Genomic DNA, 19,438 nt, shown 5'->3' with positions numbered 1-19,438 from the left:
TAAGTGGTGCTATTTATAAATGGAACCAAAAAAGTCATTGGTATCATATATTAAGACATGATGGTATATTCAACAAAGTTTTTCTGATAATTCAGGTTATTTGAAAAGTGTTATAGGCAATAAGGAATGTTATTTATATGCCATCTTTATTTTTTTAAAAGCCCATTGAGGCCATGAATAATTTTTTTTCTCCCTCATTTTATTTTCTACATACTATGTGTCAAATACTGTGCTGTCTTTTACAATTTTTTTTACAATAATATAATAAGAACAAATAAATACAATACAATAAAAAATTTTATAATAATCTTTTACAAAGATTATTTCATTGAGTGTCAAAACAGTCTTTGGAGGAAGGTACTGTTAATTATTCCAATTTTATAATTGAGAAAACTGAGGTAAAATCACATAAAGCTAGTAAGCAGAAGCTGGATTTGAGTTAGCCTTCCTGAATTTAGGCCCTTTTTTTCTACCCACTGTACCACCTAGCTGTCTTTAATTATTTGTAATTAGCAATTTAAAAAAATTTTTTTTTAATCCCTTCAAAAAACTTCTTTTAAATTAAATTTTTTTGAATTTGATTATTAGATCTTGTTAATGTTCTGGAATGCTTAGGTAAAAATGATGGTTTTTGTTTTGTTTTGTTTTTACATTGCCTTTCTCAAAGGATGTTTTAAGGATCAAATGGGGAAAATAATTATAAATGCCTAGACTATACCAACAGCCTTCTGTTTGGCCTTTTTGTCTTAGGTCTCTTCCTACTTCAGTTCATCTTTCCCATAGCTTTTCCTAAATCTTGGCACTCAACCATGTCAATACTCATTCAGTCAATGCCAGTGACTTTTTAGGTCCAAGATCAAATATAAAATTTAATATTCAAAGGCCTTCATTACTTGGAGCCCTCAAAATGGACAGTCTTCCTAGATCTTGACAGTCTTCTTAGATCTTACTTCTCTCCTCCCCATGCTTTCAAGGAGCTCACAAACCAATAGATGAGATAACATTACAAATGAAAAAGGGTATTCTCAACACTGGCATTTGTGTACTCTCTCTTGCTCACTCACTGTCTCTCTCAAATAACATATATATAAACATAGTAATATATTATTATTGTTGTTGTTGTTGTTGTTATTAGTCAGTCTTGGCAACAAAACACTAAGTGTAAGAATGACTGAGAAAGGAGTCATGCAGAATATGAGACTTAGCTAGCGTAAAAGAAAGCCAAAAAAAAATTAGAGAAAGAGCGTTGCAAGAATGGGATTCAGCTATTGAAGATGTTTAGAATTGGCAGATTGTTTCTCTTCAAGAAGGCAAACATCATTGGATCACAGGGTATTTTAGAGAATAAATTGTAAGATGCCTGGAGGTGGGAGCAGAAGCATCAACAATATTTTATGAAAGGCCTTGGCTGCCAAACAAATCCCAGAGAGAACCACTGGAATTTCATAAATTGGAGGGGCAATGATATGATTACACTTGTCTCTTTGGAAGATGAGTTTGACAGCCCACTGGAGATTGATACAATCAGGGGATTTAGGGAGTGGGGGAGAAATTAACCAGAAAGAACAGTCAGCATGCTATGAATAATCCAGGTGTGAGATGATAAGGTCCGATATTAGGACATTAGCAGTGTCAGAAGAGAGATGCTAAGAAGATTAAATCAATTGACCTTGGCAGCAGCTTATATGTTGAGAAGTGAGAGTAATGAGTAGAGGTGAGTATCCTTGATACCAATCAAGAGATTAGGAAAAGGTGAAAGTTTGAGGAGAAATAAAAGACTTTTAGACATGATAAATTTCTATAAGACATTCAGTTTGAGGAATCTAACAGGCTTTTGGAGATGTGAGGCTGCAGATTGGGAGAAAAGATAGAAGGATAAGTACATCTAAGTGTCCTTATCAGCAGAGAAATGATCATTTGAAGTCTTAAGAACTGATGAGATTCCCAAGTGAAATAGTATTATCATTTCCACAATTTCAATTTCAATATGATGTAAATTAGCATAAGAAATTAAATATGAATTTGTGAGGAGTTTTTTGCAGAAGCCACAGGAGACATATGAAGTCCAGCAGATAACACAGAAAAAATTTAATTACTCCAAGATGTATAACATATATGAAAAATGTTATATGACATCAACATATTTTATCTTTTGATACCATAGTAATTCAGGCTTCTTTTTTGGTGTGTTATGCATTAAAGGAGTACCATGATCACTAAGTCTAGAGGGATTTTTTAACTGTCTAGCAGTATCAGTCACTCAAGATAGAGATACAAAAAAAGGAAAAATACTTGACAATGTGGGGAATCAAGAATTGTTTCATATCAAAGGTGTTACTTGAGCTGTATCTTGAAAAAAATAGAGAATTCTGTAATGTAGAAATAAGGAGAAATAATAAATATTTATTGACTGATTGAGGAGAGAGGCCATTCCAGGCATGAGGAACAGCTTTGTGTAAAGGTACTGAGATAGGAAATTGATTATTCTTTTTGAGTAAAATAGAGAAGACTTCATTTTCCTCTAGAGAGTAAAATGCTGAAGGAAAACATCAGCTAGACTTGTTGTGAAGGATTTTAGAAACTATTGAAATTTGTATTTTAGGCTTTACTAGCTTAAACTGTATTAAGACTTTGAAATACTTCATACTTTTTTCCTAGAAACTCTAAGGAGGCAGTGCAACTTATTAAATAGGAAAGTGTTATTGTCAGATTTGTGCTTAAGTAAAATAAAATTTATAACTATTAAGAGGTATGATCAAAAAAAGAAACCAGTCATGTAAGAGAAAGAAGTTATGATTGATAGATAGTCCATCAATAACCATAACATTTTAAAAGATTTTAAAGAAGTCTGTTTTATAGGCAAAATGTCTGTGAAAGATTTATGCAAATGTATGAACAAGAATTGTTTATAGTGAAAATGTATGGATGCCATTCTAACCAATCAACATGTATCATGCCAAATAAGAACGTTCTCCTTAGTACTGGATAATCAATTTATGGTTTTCAAATCAGTTAAGAGAAAAGAATAGAAGAGAGAGGTATATTTTAAAGGTTTAATCCTTTAATATAGTTTTAAAATATAGTAAAATAGATATCTTAAAAGTTAAATGCCATAATTGCTAGTTGTGTAAAATTGCCAGTTCCCTTGTTTATAATTTAATATAGAGGCAGCTAGGTAGCACAGTGGATAGAGTAGCAGCCGTGAATTCAGGAGAACCTGAATTCAAATTTGGTCTCAGACACTTAACACTTCTTAGCTGTGTGACCCTGGACAAGTCACTTAACCCCAGTTGCCTCAACAATAACAAAATACACACACACACACACACACACACACACACACACACACACACACACACACTAATTTAATACAAATTTAATCCTGAGAACTTGTTTATATAATAGAAATTTGGAAATTGTCTTTTGTAGTTGTCTCTAAACTCAGAAATCAGTTGAGAGATTTGTAAGGTTTAATTAATCTCTAATTACTTTGCAAGCACTTAATAAATTAAATGCTTTATTGCTTCAGGAGGTCCGTGATGTCATTAAATCTTTTATGAGTGCAGAAAAATGAAGGAAAACTAAAGGTGAAAAAAATCCTGTTCTTGCCCTTGTGAATTTACTGTCTTGTCAGGAGCATATGCCAGGTCTTTAATAATTTGAGATTCTAAAAATATACATTGACAATTATAATTGAAAATGAGACACATACATAAAATATGTACAAAGTACTGTTTTTTAGCTCTTGGGGGAAAAGGAAGAAAATCCTCCAGCTTCATTTAACTACAGCTTTCTTGAGAACTAGAACTATTAGGTAATTGCTCTGGTTAAATCTGAAGTGTTAGGAATCACTTTGTAAGTTCAGTGGTATGAGTAAATTCATTTTTCAGTAATATTGATCTAAATCACAAGTGACTTAGTCACAGACTATCAGTACTATATTTAAATCTCACTCTCAGAGATGAAGCTATTAGACATTTATAGTTACTGAAAATAAATGAATATTCTATTATTTTTATCTAATTTCAGTGCATTAATTTCAGGTTCTTAACTGATGAATAAAAAATAAAAGTCTTAATTTTAACATGTCCTATGATAATATAGAAAGATTTGTTTTGAAATATTTCTTCTTATCTTTTCAGTATAACATTTTATTATTTATATTTTGATTGAAAGAATTTTTGTAGCACTAACCTTTCAGATAACTGTAATATGTTGAAGGAGAATCCCACAACCAAAACAGGATTTACCTTTCATTCTCTTGACAGATTATTTATTGAGTACTTATGTGCCACAGCCCATGTGTATTATACCTGCAACATATAGAATAGATGTTATCATTTTTAATTCAGAAGAAATGAGTTTTTATTAATATGGAAGTTTTTAATTAGCATTTATATAACACTAATCACCTAGTGACTAATGTCCAAAGATTATCTAATAGCTGTACAGAGATTGTGATATGTTTCAATGGAGAGAGAACCCACATTAATAAAAGCACAGACCTTTGAAATATTGTATATATTGTATATGTGTATACATACGTGTCTGTGTGTGTGTGTGTGTGTGTGTGTGTGTGTGTGTGTGTGTGTGGATATCAAGGTGACCCAGTGGATAGGGTATCAGGCCTGGTCAGACTTTAGCTATGTGGCACTGGGCAAGTCACTTAATCCATTTTGCTTCAGTTACTTATCTGTAAAATCAGCTGGAGAAAGAGATGGTAAACTAATCCAATATCTTTCCCAAAAAAAATCCCAAACAGGGTCATGATGATCTGACTCAAATGACTGAACAATAACAAAAATTTAACATCATTTTATTCTATCATAAGATTAATGATTTAGACATAGAAAGGATCTTTGAAGCCATCTAGTCCAACACATTTATTTTACAAAAAAGAAATGGGTTCAGTGGGTCCATTCAGTCACTTTGACTTTAGAAATATGCATAGTTGGGGGCAGCTAGGTGGCACAGTGGATAGAGCACCAGCCTTGAATTCAGGAGGCCCCAAGTACAAATCTGGTCTCAGACACTTAACACTTCTAGCTGTGTGACTCTGGGCAAGTCACTTAACCCCAGCCACAGGGGGAAAAAAATGCATATTTATATCTGATTAGCTTTCTGAATAGGTATAAAGTTGTCTTTGTTTTCCCTGTTACCTGCACAAAATCAATGGAAAACAAACTGGAAATTGGATTATTATTGCATCAGTGGTTTTAACAAATAATGTGCAAAGTTTCTTTCTATGAAAATGGAATTTTACACATCATGTAAAAGTAACAACAATCAGACGAACATACGAGTATCCATAATTATTTCCCTGTACTTCATTGTTTGTGCATAGGACAACTGAATTTTAATAAATTTGTTCTGGTAAATGTTTTAACAACTAGCTTAGTGGATGTGCAAAGGATATATACTTTGTTAAATCTGCAATATTTTCTTCATCATTCTTAGTCTGAGTAATCAAGAAAAAATAAATCAAAACCTAATTTGTAGTTGTTTTCTGATTTTCAAGTTGTAAATAAATGCTTGCACTGGTGGTATAGCAAGTTATTCTTCCTAAACTTTATAAGCTGATTTAGATTTTGCACTCTGGATATTTGCATCTGGGTTCTAACTGTATTCTGTGTTTCAGGGGATATAATTACTTTCTTAGTAAATTCTAGGTTCTTTTTTCTTGTTCATGGTTGATAGAAATCAAAAGACTTATGTTTAGTTGGTGAAACATTTTATAACTTGTATAGGTATATAAAGTACATAATTGGAATGTTTTTAGGGAGTAAAGGAGGACTTTAGCAATTGGCAGGAGATTAGGATAAACCCAAACAGTAGTAATACAGGAATGAAAGTGAAGGTATTTTCATATTACAATGAAATTCTGTAGATAATCTCATAATGTTTCCAAATATCTTCCTGTTAGAATTTATTTTTTCAATATGTTTTTAGTACTATACAGTTTACAAAGCATTTTGCTCACAGTAATCCTTGGGATTACATAATAGTAGGAATATTGTCTTAATTTTACTACTGAAAGAACTGAAGTTTTTAGATCCATAGATTTATCAATGAACATTTTGTACATTTTAAAATTTGTTGACATATTACTAATTGACCCATTTTTAAGATGTTAGATACATTTTTGCCTTGTATGTTTTTGGCTTTGCCAGAATATAGAGTTCAATGTTATATAAATAAGATTTTTTTTTATTATTATAGCTTTTTTATTTAGCAGATATATGCATGGGTAATTTTACAGCATTGACAATTGCCAAACCTTTTGTTCCAATTTTTTCCCCTTTTTCCCTCCCCCCTCCCCCAGATGGCAGGTTGAACAACACATGTTAAATATGTTAAATTATAAATTAAATACAATATATGTATGCATATCTAAACAGTTATTTTACTGTACAAAAAGAATCGGACTTTGAAATAGTGTACAATTAGCCTGTGAAGGAAATAAAATATGCAGGCGGACAAAAAGAGGGATTTAGTGGTTCATAGTCCTCTTCCAAAGTTCTTTCGCTGGGTGTAGCTGGTTCAATTCATTACTGTGATATTGGAACTGATTTGGTTCATCTCATTGTTGAAGATGGCCACGACCATCAGAACTGATCATGATCAGTATTGTTGTTGAAGTATATAATGATCTCCAGGCCTTTCTGAAATCATCCTGTTGGTCATTTCTTTACAGAATAATAATACCATAATATTCATATATCACAATTTATTCAGCCATTCTCCAATTGATAGACATCCACTCAGTTTCCAGTTTCTGGCCACTACAAAGAGGGATGCCACAAACATTCTTGCACATAAATAAGATTTTTATTTCAAATCTTCATTTAAAATTTAGAAGCTTTTGATTTTAAATATACAAAATATGCTTCTAGACACATTTCTTTTTTTTTCTTTTTTCTCCTGAGGCTGGGATTAAGTGACTTGCCCAAAGTCACACAGCTAGGAAATGTTAAGTGTCTGAGACCAGATTTGAACTCGGGTCCTCCTGAATTCAAGGCTGGTGCTCTATCCACTGCGCCACCTCGCTGCCCCAAGACACATATATTTAAATATGGTATGTATTCTCTCTTTCCATAGGGTGCAGGTCAAGATAAACTTGGAATTTATGTGAAGTCTGTTGTAAAAGGAGGTGCTGCAGATGTGGTTAGTAAAATTTTTAAATTAGAAAATTTGTAGAATGTCAGAAGTTTTACTGATTAAAAACAAGTTGTTTGGAACTATATCAATTGTAATTGCCATTTTAGTAGTTAATTAAAACATTAAAAATAACATCATCTTTTTTTTTTTTTTTTTCCTTCTTTTCCTGACTATAACTTGTAAATAGGATGGACGTCTAGCTGCAGGTGATCAACTTCTTAGTGTGGATGGGCGGAGTTTAGTAGGACTATCTCAAGAAAGGTAATAATAATAATGATAATAACAACAATTAGAAATCATCATTAACTTTTGCATTGGACATGAGACCATTCTTGAAGGTATTTTGTATAGTATTCTATATCCTCAATTTAGTATTTTCTAGTCATTTGGGAAAAGTAGAAGATGTATCTATTCCATACTTCTGTTATTTATTGGGCATATTTTTGAGATATTGATGAATAAAAAGAAATAAGGTCTTTTGCTTCCATTATTTTCATCCAGGGCAGCAGAGCTCATGACAAGAACAGGTTTCTGTAGTGACATTAGAAGTTGCAAAACAAGGAGCAATTTACCACGGCCTGGCTACTCTCCTTAATCAGCCTTCTCCCATGATGCAAAGAGGTGAGAATTACTCATGAAAAATGGAATGTGTCTTCCATTATATGTGGTATTTCCTTAGAGTAAGTATACATGGTTTTTTAAAAAAGAATTAGGCTTCTAGCCAATGGTCCATTACATCATTTTATCTAATCAAACTGAATTATTTGCTATGCTTTTATTTTCCTATCCCAGTTGAGATCTTACCCATCTTTAAATGTTTCCTGAAGTACCACCTCTTCTGCAGATATTTCCCTAGTCCTAAGGTTTATAATATTCTCTTGTTGTTTTGACCTTTGCCATTTCATGTATGTAATAATTCCTGGGTAGAAAAATGCCCAGCATAGAATTCAAATGGAATAGGGAATACCCTTTAAGATGCTGAGCTCTTCCAGATGCTCATGTTGTAGGTAATACTGAATGAATGTCATTAAGCTTCTAAACATTATGTAAAACCCCTTAGAAAACCACAGCTATTCAAGTCTACACAGAAAAAGCAAAGTAGATGAAGACTATATATGTTATTGTATGCAGTTGGAGGGGCAATTTATAGAGCTAGACAATCTTGTGTAGGTATACACGTGTGTATACATACTTTGGGACTATAAGTGGATTAGTTGGGTCCAAAATTAAATAAAAGGAAGAAAGCAAACAATGAACTTTTTGTACAGCAGTTTTCAGTGATCCCCAAATTTAACAAAAACTATAACAATATATCAATCATCTGATGATGCATTCCTCATGTTCTGAACCTCTGCAAAGAATCAGGGTGTAAACGCTTTCTCATATCTTTCCTTTGGAGATGAGCATCCAGTTTTAATTATATTTTTCTCATTTTTCCTGTGTTTTTCCTTCCTTATTAGTCTATGAGGAATCAAAGATTACAATGGCACAAATAGCAAGAGAGAACTGCATATTACTACTGTTGACAATGTTAGATTTTTGTTATTGTTATTGTTCAGTCCTGTCTGATTGTCATGACTTCATTTGGGCTTTTCTTGGCAAAGATATTGGAGGGGCTGGCCAGCTCCTTTTACAGATGAGGAAACAGAGGCAAACAGGGTTAAGTGATTTCCCCAGATTCACACAACTGGTTTGAAGTTGAGGTTTGGCCCCAGGCAAGCGCTCTCCATTCACTGAACCACCTAACTGCCCCTTGTTGATGGGTTGTTTTTCAGGCTTGTCCCCCAAGTGCAAGTTTTCTAATTGTAAAAGTAGTATAAAAGATATCATCTGGAAAATGTGAACTATATAGATAGAGTGATAAATTTTCAAGGTCATTAGTCTTAATTCATTTACACAAGTAGTCGTGAAAAGACTTGGGGCTCTGTCTGTCTATTTGTCTCTTTCTCCCTCCTTCTCTCCCTCTCTTCCACGTTATTCTTGATCCTAATACCCTTCCTACTATTTATACAGTCCACTATTCACCTTAACATGATCTGAAATCTGTTTTTTAACATTTTTATATTTTCAAACTACTGTGCTTACTTTAGATATTTATTCCCACCAACAGTCTTTCCATCTGTTTAGATTTCCTAGGTTTACCTCAGATGTTCTATCAAACCTTTCCTATCCACTCATTGGAAGTTATTGCTGTCTTCTCAAATTTTAGGATAGCACTTTATTTTTGTTTCTATAGATTTTTGAAGGGCTACCATGTGGAAAGAGGGATTAGACTTCTTTATGTTTTTATAGGGCATAAATAGGACCAGTGAGTGGAAATTATAGGGAGATTTTTTTTTTGTTGTTGCTTTAAGCTCTTTTATAAAATACTGTTATTTAATCAAGTGTCAATATTAGTCTTCTTACTCATGTAACATTTCTGAGAGGCTTATCGAAAAAATACTGGACTTGGTGTCAGAAGACTTGTTTAAATTGTTTAAATAATCAGTAAGCAAGTATTTATTCAGCACCTGCTCTATGTAAAACACTAGAAATACAGAGACAAAAGTGAAGCATTCTATGCTCTTAAAAAGCTTACATTCTATTGAGGGAACTTGGCTAAAAAGAAAAGTGGAGGGGCAGCTAAGTGGCGCAGTGGATAGAGCACCAGCCCTGAAGTCAGGAGGGACCTGTGTTCAAATTTGATCTCAGACACTTAACACTTCTAACTGTGTGGCCCTGGGCAAATCACTTAATCCCAATTGCAAAGAAAAGGGGGAAAATTCTCTTTAGATCTTTGCAATACTAGGGCATCCATAATGTTGCTCTCAGATAATCTCTAAGATGTGCTTCAGAGTCCAGTCCAATATCAAAGTACTCTTGGCATATGTATATCCAATTTTGTTCTTAAAGAATCAGTTTCTCTATCTAATTCTGCCCCAGTCTTGGAACAGAACTTCAAAAACATATCTCCAAGCTTGTTCAACATTTGTTATCTATCGAGTTTGTCCACCAGTTCTAATAGGATCCTTTTTCACAGACTGATTAACAATAGAAATATCAGTAGACAACTTCTGTTTCCTCCATTATACATGGAACATTCACAATGGAAATTCACAGATATGGATATGCATGAACAGGGCATGTAACTGATTCCATTTTTCTCTTAGTCTTCCAATTTGAGGGCAGGTCTGTATGTGGATCTGTGAGGTTTTTAGAGCTCAGAATTCCAGCTTGCTTATCTCGGTGGTTTTGTACAATTCTAGCATAAAGTTGAGAGAAGGAAAAGTCTTTTCAAAATGTTTTATGTGAATTGTTAGCTTTCTATATTTATATATCTTAAAAATTAAAAATCTTTCTACCCTTAATTCAATTGAAATATATATATATATATATATATATTATATTTATAATATATATATTATATATATAAATATTATATATATTATATATATATAATAAATTCAATATTTCAATTGAATTAAGGGTAGAAAGATTTTTGCCCATTTGTAGTCTCCTTTTTTGAGGGCCAATTGAGGGTCATGAGAATTAGACCTTTTTTCTGAAAAGACTGTGAAAAGACTGAGAGGACACTTGCTATAGTTGAGGGTTTACTTTGGGGAATAGAAAAACCTGGTTTCAAACTCTATTATACCAGCCTAATCATAGACCTTAATATCCCAGTTCTTCTAAGACTACAAATAAAAGTAAGCTCTTGATTTGCACAAGTAAAGATAGTTTCCACAGTTAGATTTCCCCATCTCATTAGCTTGAGATTTCTCACAGGCCCCACCCTCCAGTGAAGACCCTATTTAGCTGCTATGCTCAACATAACTACTTTCTACACCCTTTTCCTCCATTTTTTCCTAATTGGTTTAAAATTTTATTTCTCTTTTCAAAAGTTAAGAAAAATACATAAAATCATGCAGAATATTTTTGAGGAGAATCTTTAAGACAAGAAAAGGAAATAGCTATTTTAAATGTCCTTTTTTATATAGTTTCAGATCGACGAGGTTCAGGTAAACCCCGACCAAAGAGTGAGGGCTTTGAGCTGTATAACAATTCAGCACAGAATGGATCGCCTGAGAGTCCTCAGCTGCCTTGGACAGAGTATAGTGAACCAAAGAAACTCCCAGGAGATGACAGGCTCATGAAAAACAGAGCTGATCACCGTTCCAGCCCTAATGTAGCAAGTAAGGCAAATTAAGCTTATTTTTTTATCTCCTAGTACTTCAATATCTGTTCTTATACATGCATATGCATAAATGGAGTTGGGAGTATGTTTTAAAGCCCATAAATTAAACAAAATATTGTATGGGTAGGTCTACCCTGAAAAACTTGCCATAAGTATATCAAAGAGATATACTTTAGAGAATTTTGATTACCCTATAGAGAGTTAATGTTCAATGTAGGGAAAGCCAAAGGGGGAATCATAGTTTGGACTAAACATTGAGGACCCTTCCAAAAGTTTATGTTGTTTAGATATACTATAATATGAATACTAGCACCAGTATCGTTGTTATGGAAATAATATACTCTCTGCAAATTCATCTGCTTAAATAGAATGTGGGCTTAGGTAAGCAATTAAAATTATGTATTGTCCAATAGTTCTAATGAAGTCATTGCATTTAACCTGTTTTCTTCCTCTATGGGTACTGATTTTTTAAGTCATGGAGTTTGTGGGAACTAATTTTGGTTTTTGAACATTAACATGTAAATGTATGAATATATTGAGACTTTTTTCTAATTGCCTCCAACAGATCAGCCTCCTAGTCCTGGAGGGAAACATACATATGCCACTGGAACATCAGCTAAGATAACATCTGTTTCTACTGGAAATCTTTGTACAGAGGTCAGAAGGAAGAAGTTAAATATTTTTCTTATCCTTAAATCTGGCTAGGAATACTGATTGCTAGTTGTCAATCAGCTTTTTAAAAGTTATGATTTAATATTAAATATCATTATTTATGTAATGCATTTCTATACTCAGGTAACTAGTTATCAAATTTTGAGTACTTTGGTCTTGAGCTTTAAAATTTGTTAAAATTTAAAATTTTAAGATTTTTGTGCTATAATGTTAAGGTAAGTTTTATTGTTCTGAGGTATTTTCAAATCTCTAAGATGAAAGTTTCTTTTTTTTTTTTTTTTTTTTTTTTTTCCTTAGTATTTATTTATTTTTTTTTTTTTTATTTTATTTTATAATTATAACATTTTTTGACAGTACATATGCATGGGTAATTTTTTACAACATTATCCCTTGCACTTACTTCTATTCAGATTTTTTCCCTTCCTCCCCCAAACCCCTCCCCCAGATGGCAAGCAGTCTTATATATGTTAAATATATTACAGTATAATTTAGATACAATATATGTGTGTAGAACCGAATTTTTTGTTGCACAGGAAGAATTGGATTCAGAAGGTAAAAATAACAGTTTACATTCATTTCCCAGTGTTCCTTTTCTGGATGTAGCTGGTTCTTTCCATCATTAATCAATTGGAATTGGATTAGCTCTTCTCTATGTTGAAGAAATCCACTTCCATCAGCATACATCCTCGTACAGTATCATTGTTGAAGTGTATAATGATAAGATGAAAGTTTCTAAAGATGATAAGAAATAAGCTCTTTGTGAAAATGGCAGCATGTCTACTTTTCTTTTTTATGTTCTGTGCCTTTTACAGGAGCAAACACCACCACCAAGACCTGAGGCTTATCCTATCCCAACTCAGACATATACCAGAGAGTACTTTACATTTCCAGCTTCTAAGTCCCAGGATCGTATGGTTCCTGTTCAGAATCAGTGGACCAATTATGATGAAAAACAACAGATCCAGACAGATAATAATCATTCCAGTGTCATAATTCAGGTTGGAAATTACTTATTCAGCTAACTTTCTAAAGCTATTTTTGTTCTGAGACATTTTAGAATTGCAAATAGGTTTTTAAAAAAACAACCCTGAAGTTTATAATTTGGTGATATGAAAAGAAATGTGTAAAGGTAAGCCCAGTTTTATGGTAAGAATTGGAGATAATAGATTTTCAAACTATGTGCTGCACTGATACACACATAATATCTTGATCCAAAGAGATCTCTCATTTACATGTATTATTAAATCTGTCTTCTTTCCAATTCCCTATGATGTATGAAAGTATATAGACCAGGAATTCCTTTGACGGGGATGTTTAGTGGGTTGTGATTTGTATCATTAGGAGGGATTTTTTCATTGATAAAATCACAGATCATTCAAGAATTTCATGAAGTATACTTGAAATGATTTTTGTTTGGGATAGTGGAATTTTAGTCCCTGAGAAAAAAACACAGTAGAGGAGAAATCCATGGATTCTTTTTTTTTTTTTTTTTTTTTTTTTTAATGTTCTCTGAAATAGGTATCAACATGATTAAAAATTAACTTTTAAAAGTATAGCATTTCAGAATTTCTTACAGAGAACTTTATTTGTTGATCTTTTCACAAGCATTGTTTCATATATATAAAAAATTTTATGGTTTTTCCTAAAAATATTGTGAGAAAGTAACATCTTTATTTTCCATTTGAATTGGGTTATTGATCAAGTATATGTTCATACTGCATATATTAAATAATTGTAAAATAAGAATTCACATTTAGAAAGTTTGATATTGTCAGCTCATTTAAGATCATTTAGAAATTATTTTCTAAATATTCTATTTTTAACTCTTTTTTAAAAAATGAATTAACTTAACTTTTTTTTTTTCTAGCGTGTTACTCGTTCTCAAGAAGAATTGAGAGATGATCAAATTTACCAGACAGAGTGTCATCGCAAAGATACAGACTATTTAGATCGAAAGTCTGACAGTGACATGTGGATAAATCAGAGCTCCTCTGTGGAGTCTAGCACATCTAGCCAAGAATTCCTAAACCATTCTTCTAAGTCCATTACCCCAGCTTCTACTTTAACCAAAAGTGGTCCTGGCCGTTGGAAAACACCAACAGCTCTTCAACCAACTCCAGTGGCTATTTCCCAACCTATTCGGACAGATCTTCCTCCTCCACCCCCCCCTCCTCCTGTGCACTATGCAGCTGACTTTGATGGGGTTCCAATGGATTTACCTCTGCCCCCCCCTCCCCCTCTACACCAGGTAGGATCTCAGGCTACTCCAGCAGCAGCTGCAGAACGTAAAAAGAGAGAGGAACACCAGCGGTGGTATGAAAAGGAAAAAGCTCGTTTAGAAGAAGAGAGAGAGAGGAAGCGACGAGAACAGGAAAGAAAGCTGGGGCAAATGCGTACTCAGCCCCTGACCCCTAGCCAAGTTACTACTGGACCTGTGCAGCAAATAAAGCCAGAAAAGCCATCCACCTTACAGCGACCCCAAGAAACCGTCATCCGGGAGCTACAGCCCCAACAGCAGCCGCGGACAATTGAACGGAGAGATTTGCAATACATTACAATCAGCAAAGAAGAGCTTTCCTCTAGTGATAGCTTGTCTCCTGACCCATGGAAACGGGACGCCAAAGAAAAGCTGGAGAAGCAGCAGCAAATGCATATTGTAGACATGCTAAGCAAAGAGATTCAGGATCTTCAAAACAAACCTGATCGGACAGCAGAAGAAAATGACCGTTTGCGAAAACTCATGTTAGAATGGCAGTTCCAGAAGAGACTCCAAGAATCAAAGCAGAAGGATGAAGATGATGAGGATGAGGAAGATGACGACGTAGATACCATGTTAATTATGCAGCGCCTAGAGGCTGAAAGAAGAACCAGGGTAAAGGGGAAAAATCCTTTGGGTGTGCGTATCTGGGATCTATCTCTCTACTTACTTCCTTAATTTCTGTCTTGTGGCTGCATATAAATTCATAAATACAATATAGAAACTTTTTAAAGGGCTGGATCTAACATAGGTTAAGTTAATTCTTATCAGATTGAATCTCATAAAGCTGATACAAAGGATATAGGTTATAGTGACTAACCTTGTGAAAATTAAAGTTTCAGGTACAAAAAGAAAAAAATTAGCAAATATTAGATGTCTTGTTTTAGCAAATTAGATGTTTTTAATAGCAAGTTCACAAATTATTCTTTTCACCTTCATTTTGAGTAAGCAAAAATGATAAAAGGTATTCTTTTCTGGCTTTTAGAAAATGAAAGAATGCAAAAGTATTTCTTTGGATCCAAATACTATGCAGTGAACTGAGAAGAATAACCAGACACTGTCTTCAATGAGTTTACATTCTAATAGGGTGTGAAAATATGTGTAGGGGAGTTATAGTCCCTAGGAAAGAGTTTTGTCCTGGGATTCACTAGAAGTGGAGAGAACCATAAAGGAGTTATTTCTAAACACAAATATTTATTGTAATTTATATTAATTTAATGTTTAACAGAAAACTTATTGGCTGGCCACAATGTTTTAAAAACAGAAGAATTTTTCTAAATTAAGAAGATTTTATTTGAGGTACAAATAGAAGGACAATTAAACATTTTACTCATCTTTTTTCCCCATTTCAGTTTGATTGATATTTTTCAAAAACATAAAGACAAAAGCCAGTTATTTTTATCTGATTAAAAATAATGTAAAAATGCCAAAATTCAATTAAAGTTAATGTGTTTCTTCAGTGAACTAAGAAAAGTACTGATAGATATATTTCCTGGTTAGTTTGTTCTTATGGCAACTTGCAAAAATTAATGCTATTATGTTTTCTATTTTCAGGCAATTTTTTTTTTTGTTTGGATTCTGTTTATTGGCTAAAATGTATTCCAAATTAAAAGCAAATCTCCATATAAATATATATATGTGTGTGTGTGTGTGTGTGTGTGTGTCCCAAAAGTTAATTTTAGGCATTTGTAGTATTCTTAAATATTGGGCCTAGTTTTTCCTATGAACTTTGTTTACTAAATTTATTTAAGAATGATTAATAAATTAATTTTCAATAGCAGGTGTTTCTTTTAACAAATTATATGTAGTTATTAATGATAATAATTTGCTGATATTTAATTTCCTAAATTTATTCTTAGGTATGCTTTATTATTCTCTCTGGACATAGACCCTTTGAATTAATTGATGGCTAGATTCTTGACTTTATTGATAATTACATAATTATGATGAATGTAAGTCTTTTGCTGAAGTTTCACTATTTTTATCTCTGATCATAAAACTTCTATTTACAGTTTTAATTACACTCCAAATAATCAAAGCAATCAAATGTATATATGTAATTTTACTTGTAGTTACTTATATATTGGAGGGCTATCTCTTCATTGTTGATAACTTAAGTTAAGTTAACTTAAACCACTGGGTATTATATATCATCTCTCCAGATTTTGGTCTTAAGAAAATTTTTCACTAACATTTTTAGAGTATTTCTTTATTTGACTCATATGTACATTATTCTTATAAGTTCTGCAGTAGAAACTTCTTTATCAGGGCTGATGCTCTCATTTCTATGATGAAGAAATAAAAATGTATCAATCTGCTGTCATTATCCTCATATAAATCAGTTAATAGTTCTTTACTACTTTTTTCCTCTGGTATGCTTCAGAAACAGATGAAGTAAGAAATCAACAGAATTGCCTTTGGGCACAATAGGAGTCTGAACTTAACTTTTTTTTTCACACTTCATCTTTCTTTTTTTTTCCCCTTCTCTATTACCTGCAGCAGACTGCTATGCCAGCAATCTCTGTTCTAGATTTGGTATGTTCCTGTTTCTTTCCCTTCAGTACTTTTTTTCCTGTCTTGATTTTCTTTAGTGATGGTAGTCTTATGTTTTTAAGTAGATCCAGTGTGTATTGGGTATTTTATTTTTAATCTCTTTAGGAGGTATCCTAGATCAGGATATAGACCAGTAACTCATTTAGAAGCATGCATTTTTAAATGTCCTTAGAATTAGAACCTTTGTTTAAAATATATTTTGTTTATGAATTTGAATTGTTTTCAACTTTAATCATATGATCTATGTTTGATTTTTTTTAATTTGAATTTTTGATATATATAATGCTTTTCCAAATCTACCATTAGAATTGTTTTTAGAAAATCTGAACATTTGGGGAAATTTTAGAACTAGATCTTAAATGGCAAAAAGTAAACTTTTAAAATAAAGGAAACTCGAGTTTATATAGAAAAGTCAAATAGGATTTAACCAAATTTGTCAATTAGGATACTTTAACCCATCAATAGAATTCCATGATCTTAATGAAGCATATTTATTCTGTTGTTTTTTTTCCTTCAATAATATCTTGTGGTTTTTAGTTCATTTTAACAATCATACCAATTTAGTGAAGTAAGCTAAAAATAATACTTCATTGATTTTTCTCAGAAAAAAATCCATTCTAGCATTCCAGTCATGTGGAAGAATTTATATTTCTACCAATTTAAGATTAATAATACTAATTATCAAATATATTAATCTATATATTTATATATATATTTATATATATTTATATAAATTAATATATTTTGTTAATATTATTTTATTATATTATATTAATATTATTTTATATTAATATTATATTATATTAATATTATTTAATATATTAATATTACTATATTTTATTAATATTAATATATTAAATAAATATATTTATATAAGTATATTTATATAAATATATTATATATATTTATAGATATATTAATCTATCAGTAAAGTGAAATAATCAGATCATCATTTATATATCTTTGAATTGAATCTTTTATCTTAGCCACAGTTTTGAGGCTCTATTAACAAATACTTGATATACTAATTGGTCATTGATATGAAATTTCATTGTCATTTATGTCTTGATATATGGAATACTACCATGAATCTAGGATTTACTTCTTAGCTTTGTAAATTCAAAAACCTAATTTTATCAATTCATTCAATAGTTGTTAACATTTTGGGAAATCAGTTAACTGGACAGGTTGCCCTAATAAAAGCTTTTTACTATCTGTGGAATATTGTTTCTACTCAGAATCCCTAGCTTCTTTCAAAGTACAAATCAATAGCCACCTCTTACCTAGAGTCTTTTTTTGATCCTCCCCCTCCAACTTCTTCCGAGTGGTCTTTTTTCAAAATGCAAATTAAATATCTGAACCTAAATTTTTTTCTAGTGTGCAGTTCTAAAAGATTTTATGAAATAGTAGTAGTAATATCTGTGCTTTTGTTTAGAATTTAACAAAAGCAAAACAAACCTTTAAAAAAAAATCCTAAGTTTGTGGTCTGGCTTATTTTATTTATTTATTTATTTATTTTTATGGTCCACATCACCAGATATCTGAAGAATCCTATAGCTTTCTTTCTCAATAAAAATTGAATCAATAAGTGTTAAATATCTTCTATGCACTAGGATATTAGTAAAGGCAAAAGCATTTTCTGCCTCAAGGATCTCACATTCTAATATAGGAGACAACATGGAAACATGTATTAAGCTGGACATGATTTCAGAGAGGCACTAAAATTAAAGAGGACTTAGGAAGATATCTTGCAGGACATCAAATTTTTTTATGTGAAGCAAGACAGAAGGCAGAGGTAAGGAAGGAGGAAATTGAAGGCATGAACAACAGCCAGTGAAAATGTAGCCAGAAGATGGAAAGGAAACATCAGGGAGACTTGAGTACTCTTAGATGTATTCTAGAAAGGTATACTGGTAAGGCAAAGTCACAAAGTTTTCTAAAAGTCCCCCCCCCCCAAAAAAAAAAAGAGGCATTTTCAAGTAATTGATTGTATTCTCTTGCACATGTAATTGAACATAAGTAGGCTCCTTTAGTAAGTGCTTAGTACTACATTTGATCCAGAGGAGGCACTCAATAAAGTTGGCCCTTGAAGGTGTAATCCAAGCAAGGACATGTACCAGGAGCCCAAGGGGATTTTCTTGTGCAGGTTTGTGTGTATGATTCTTACTATGATATTGAAAGACTGGCCTCAAAGTAGTTTGATTAGGTTAGAATGGGATTGAAAACCACTTAAAACCACTAGCTATTTTTGAATATTATTTACAGTTAGTAAAAAAACATAACATACACACACGCATGCGCGCACATGTGTGCAAAGCTTAAAAGCTAATGCTGAAGCCATTATCATTTATCACATTCCTAAAAATTAAATTTTTATTAGTGTGGCATTGACACCAAATAGCTAAGGCAAGAAAAGGAGAGAGCCACGAAATTTTCATAAATTTTATATTGCAAGATATATTTGTTTTTGTTTAAAAAAAAAAAAACCTATAGATTTAAATATTAGAATAAATATTCCCTACACCCATTTTACACAACATTTGAAGTCGCAATTTTTGAAGAGGGCTCTTCGAAGAGTCATGATTGTACAACAGTTTAGCGGCCATTAGCGTCTTATAATTCAA

At 32.3% G+C, this 19,438-nt stretch overlaps 1 protein-coding gene across 1 annotated transcript in view; it reads left to right on the top strand.

Moving 5' to 3' along the window:
* AFDN (afadin, adherens junction formation factor) overlaps positions 1-19,438 on the top strand; it is a 149,525-nt gene that overhangs the window by 116,406 nt on the left and 13,681 nt on the right. Inside the window, 8 exon segments of the mRNA XM_074309306.1 lie at positions 7,099-7,164; positions 7,346-7,419; positions 7,660-7,687; positions 7,689-7,779; positions 11,136-11,330; positions 11,898-11,989; positions 12,817-13,002; positions 13,872-14,876. Of these exon segments, the coding sequence (XP_074165407.1) occupies positions 7,099-7,164; positions 7,346-7,419; positions 7,660-7,687; positions 7,689-7,779; positions 11,136-11,330; positions 11,898-11,989; positions 12,817-13,002; positions 13,872-14,876 (1,737 nt within the window).

Source organism: Sminthopsis crassicaudata, chromosome 4 (genome assembly GCF_048593235.1).
Source record: "Sminthopsis crassicaudata isolate SCR6 chromosome 4, ASM4859323v1, whole genome shotgun sequence".
NCBI classification, from domain to species: Eukaryota; Metazoa; Chordata; class Mammalia; order Dasyuromorphia; family Dasyuridae; genus Sminthopsis; species Sminthopsis crassicaudata.
The sequence above is the reverse complement of the archived record's forward strand: the minus strand, read 5'-3'. Positions and strand labels throughout refer to the sequence as shown.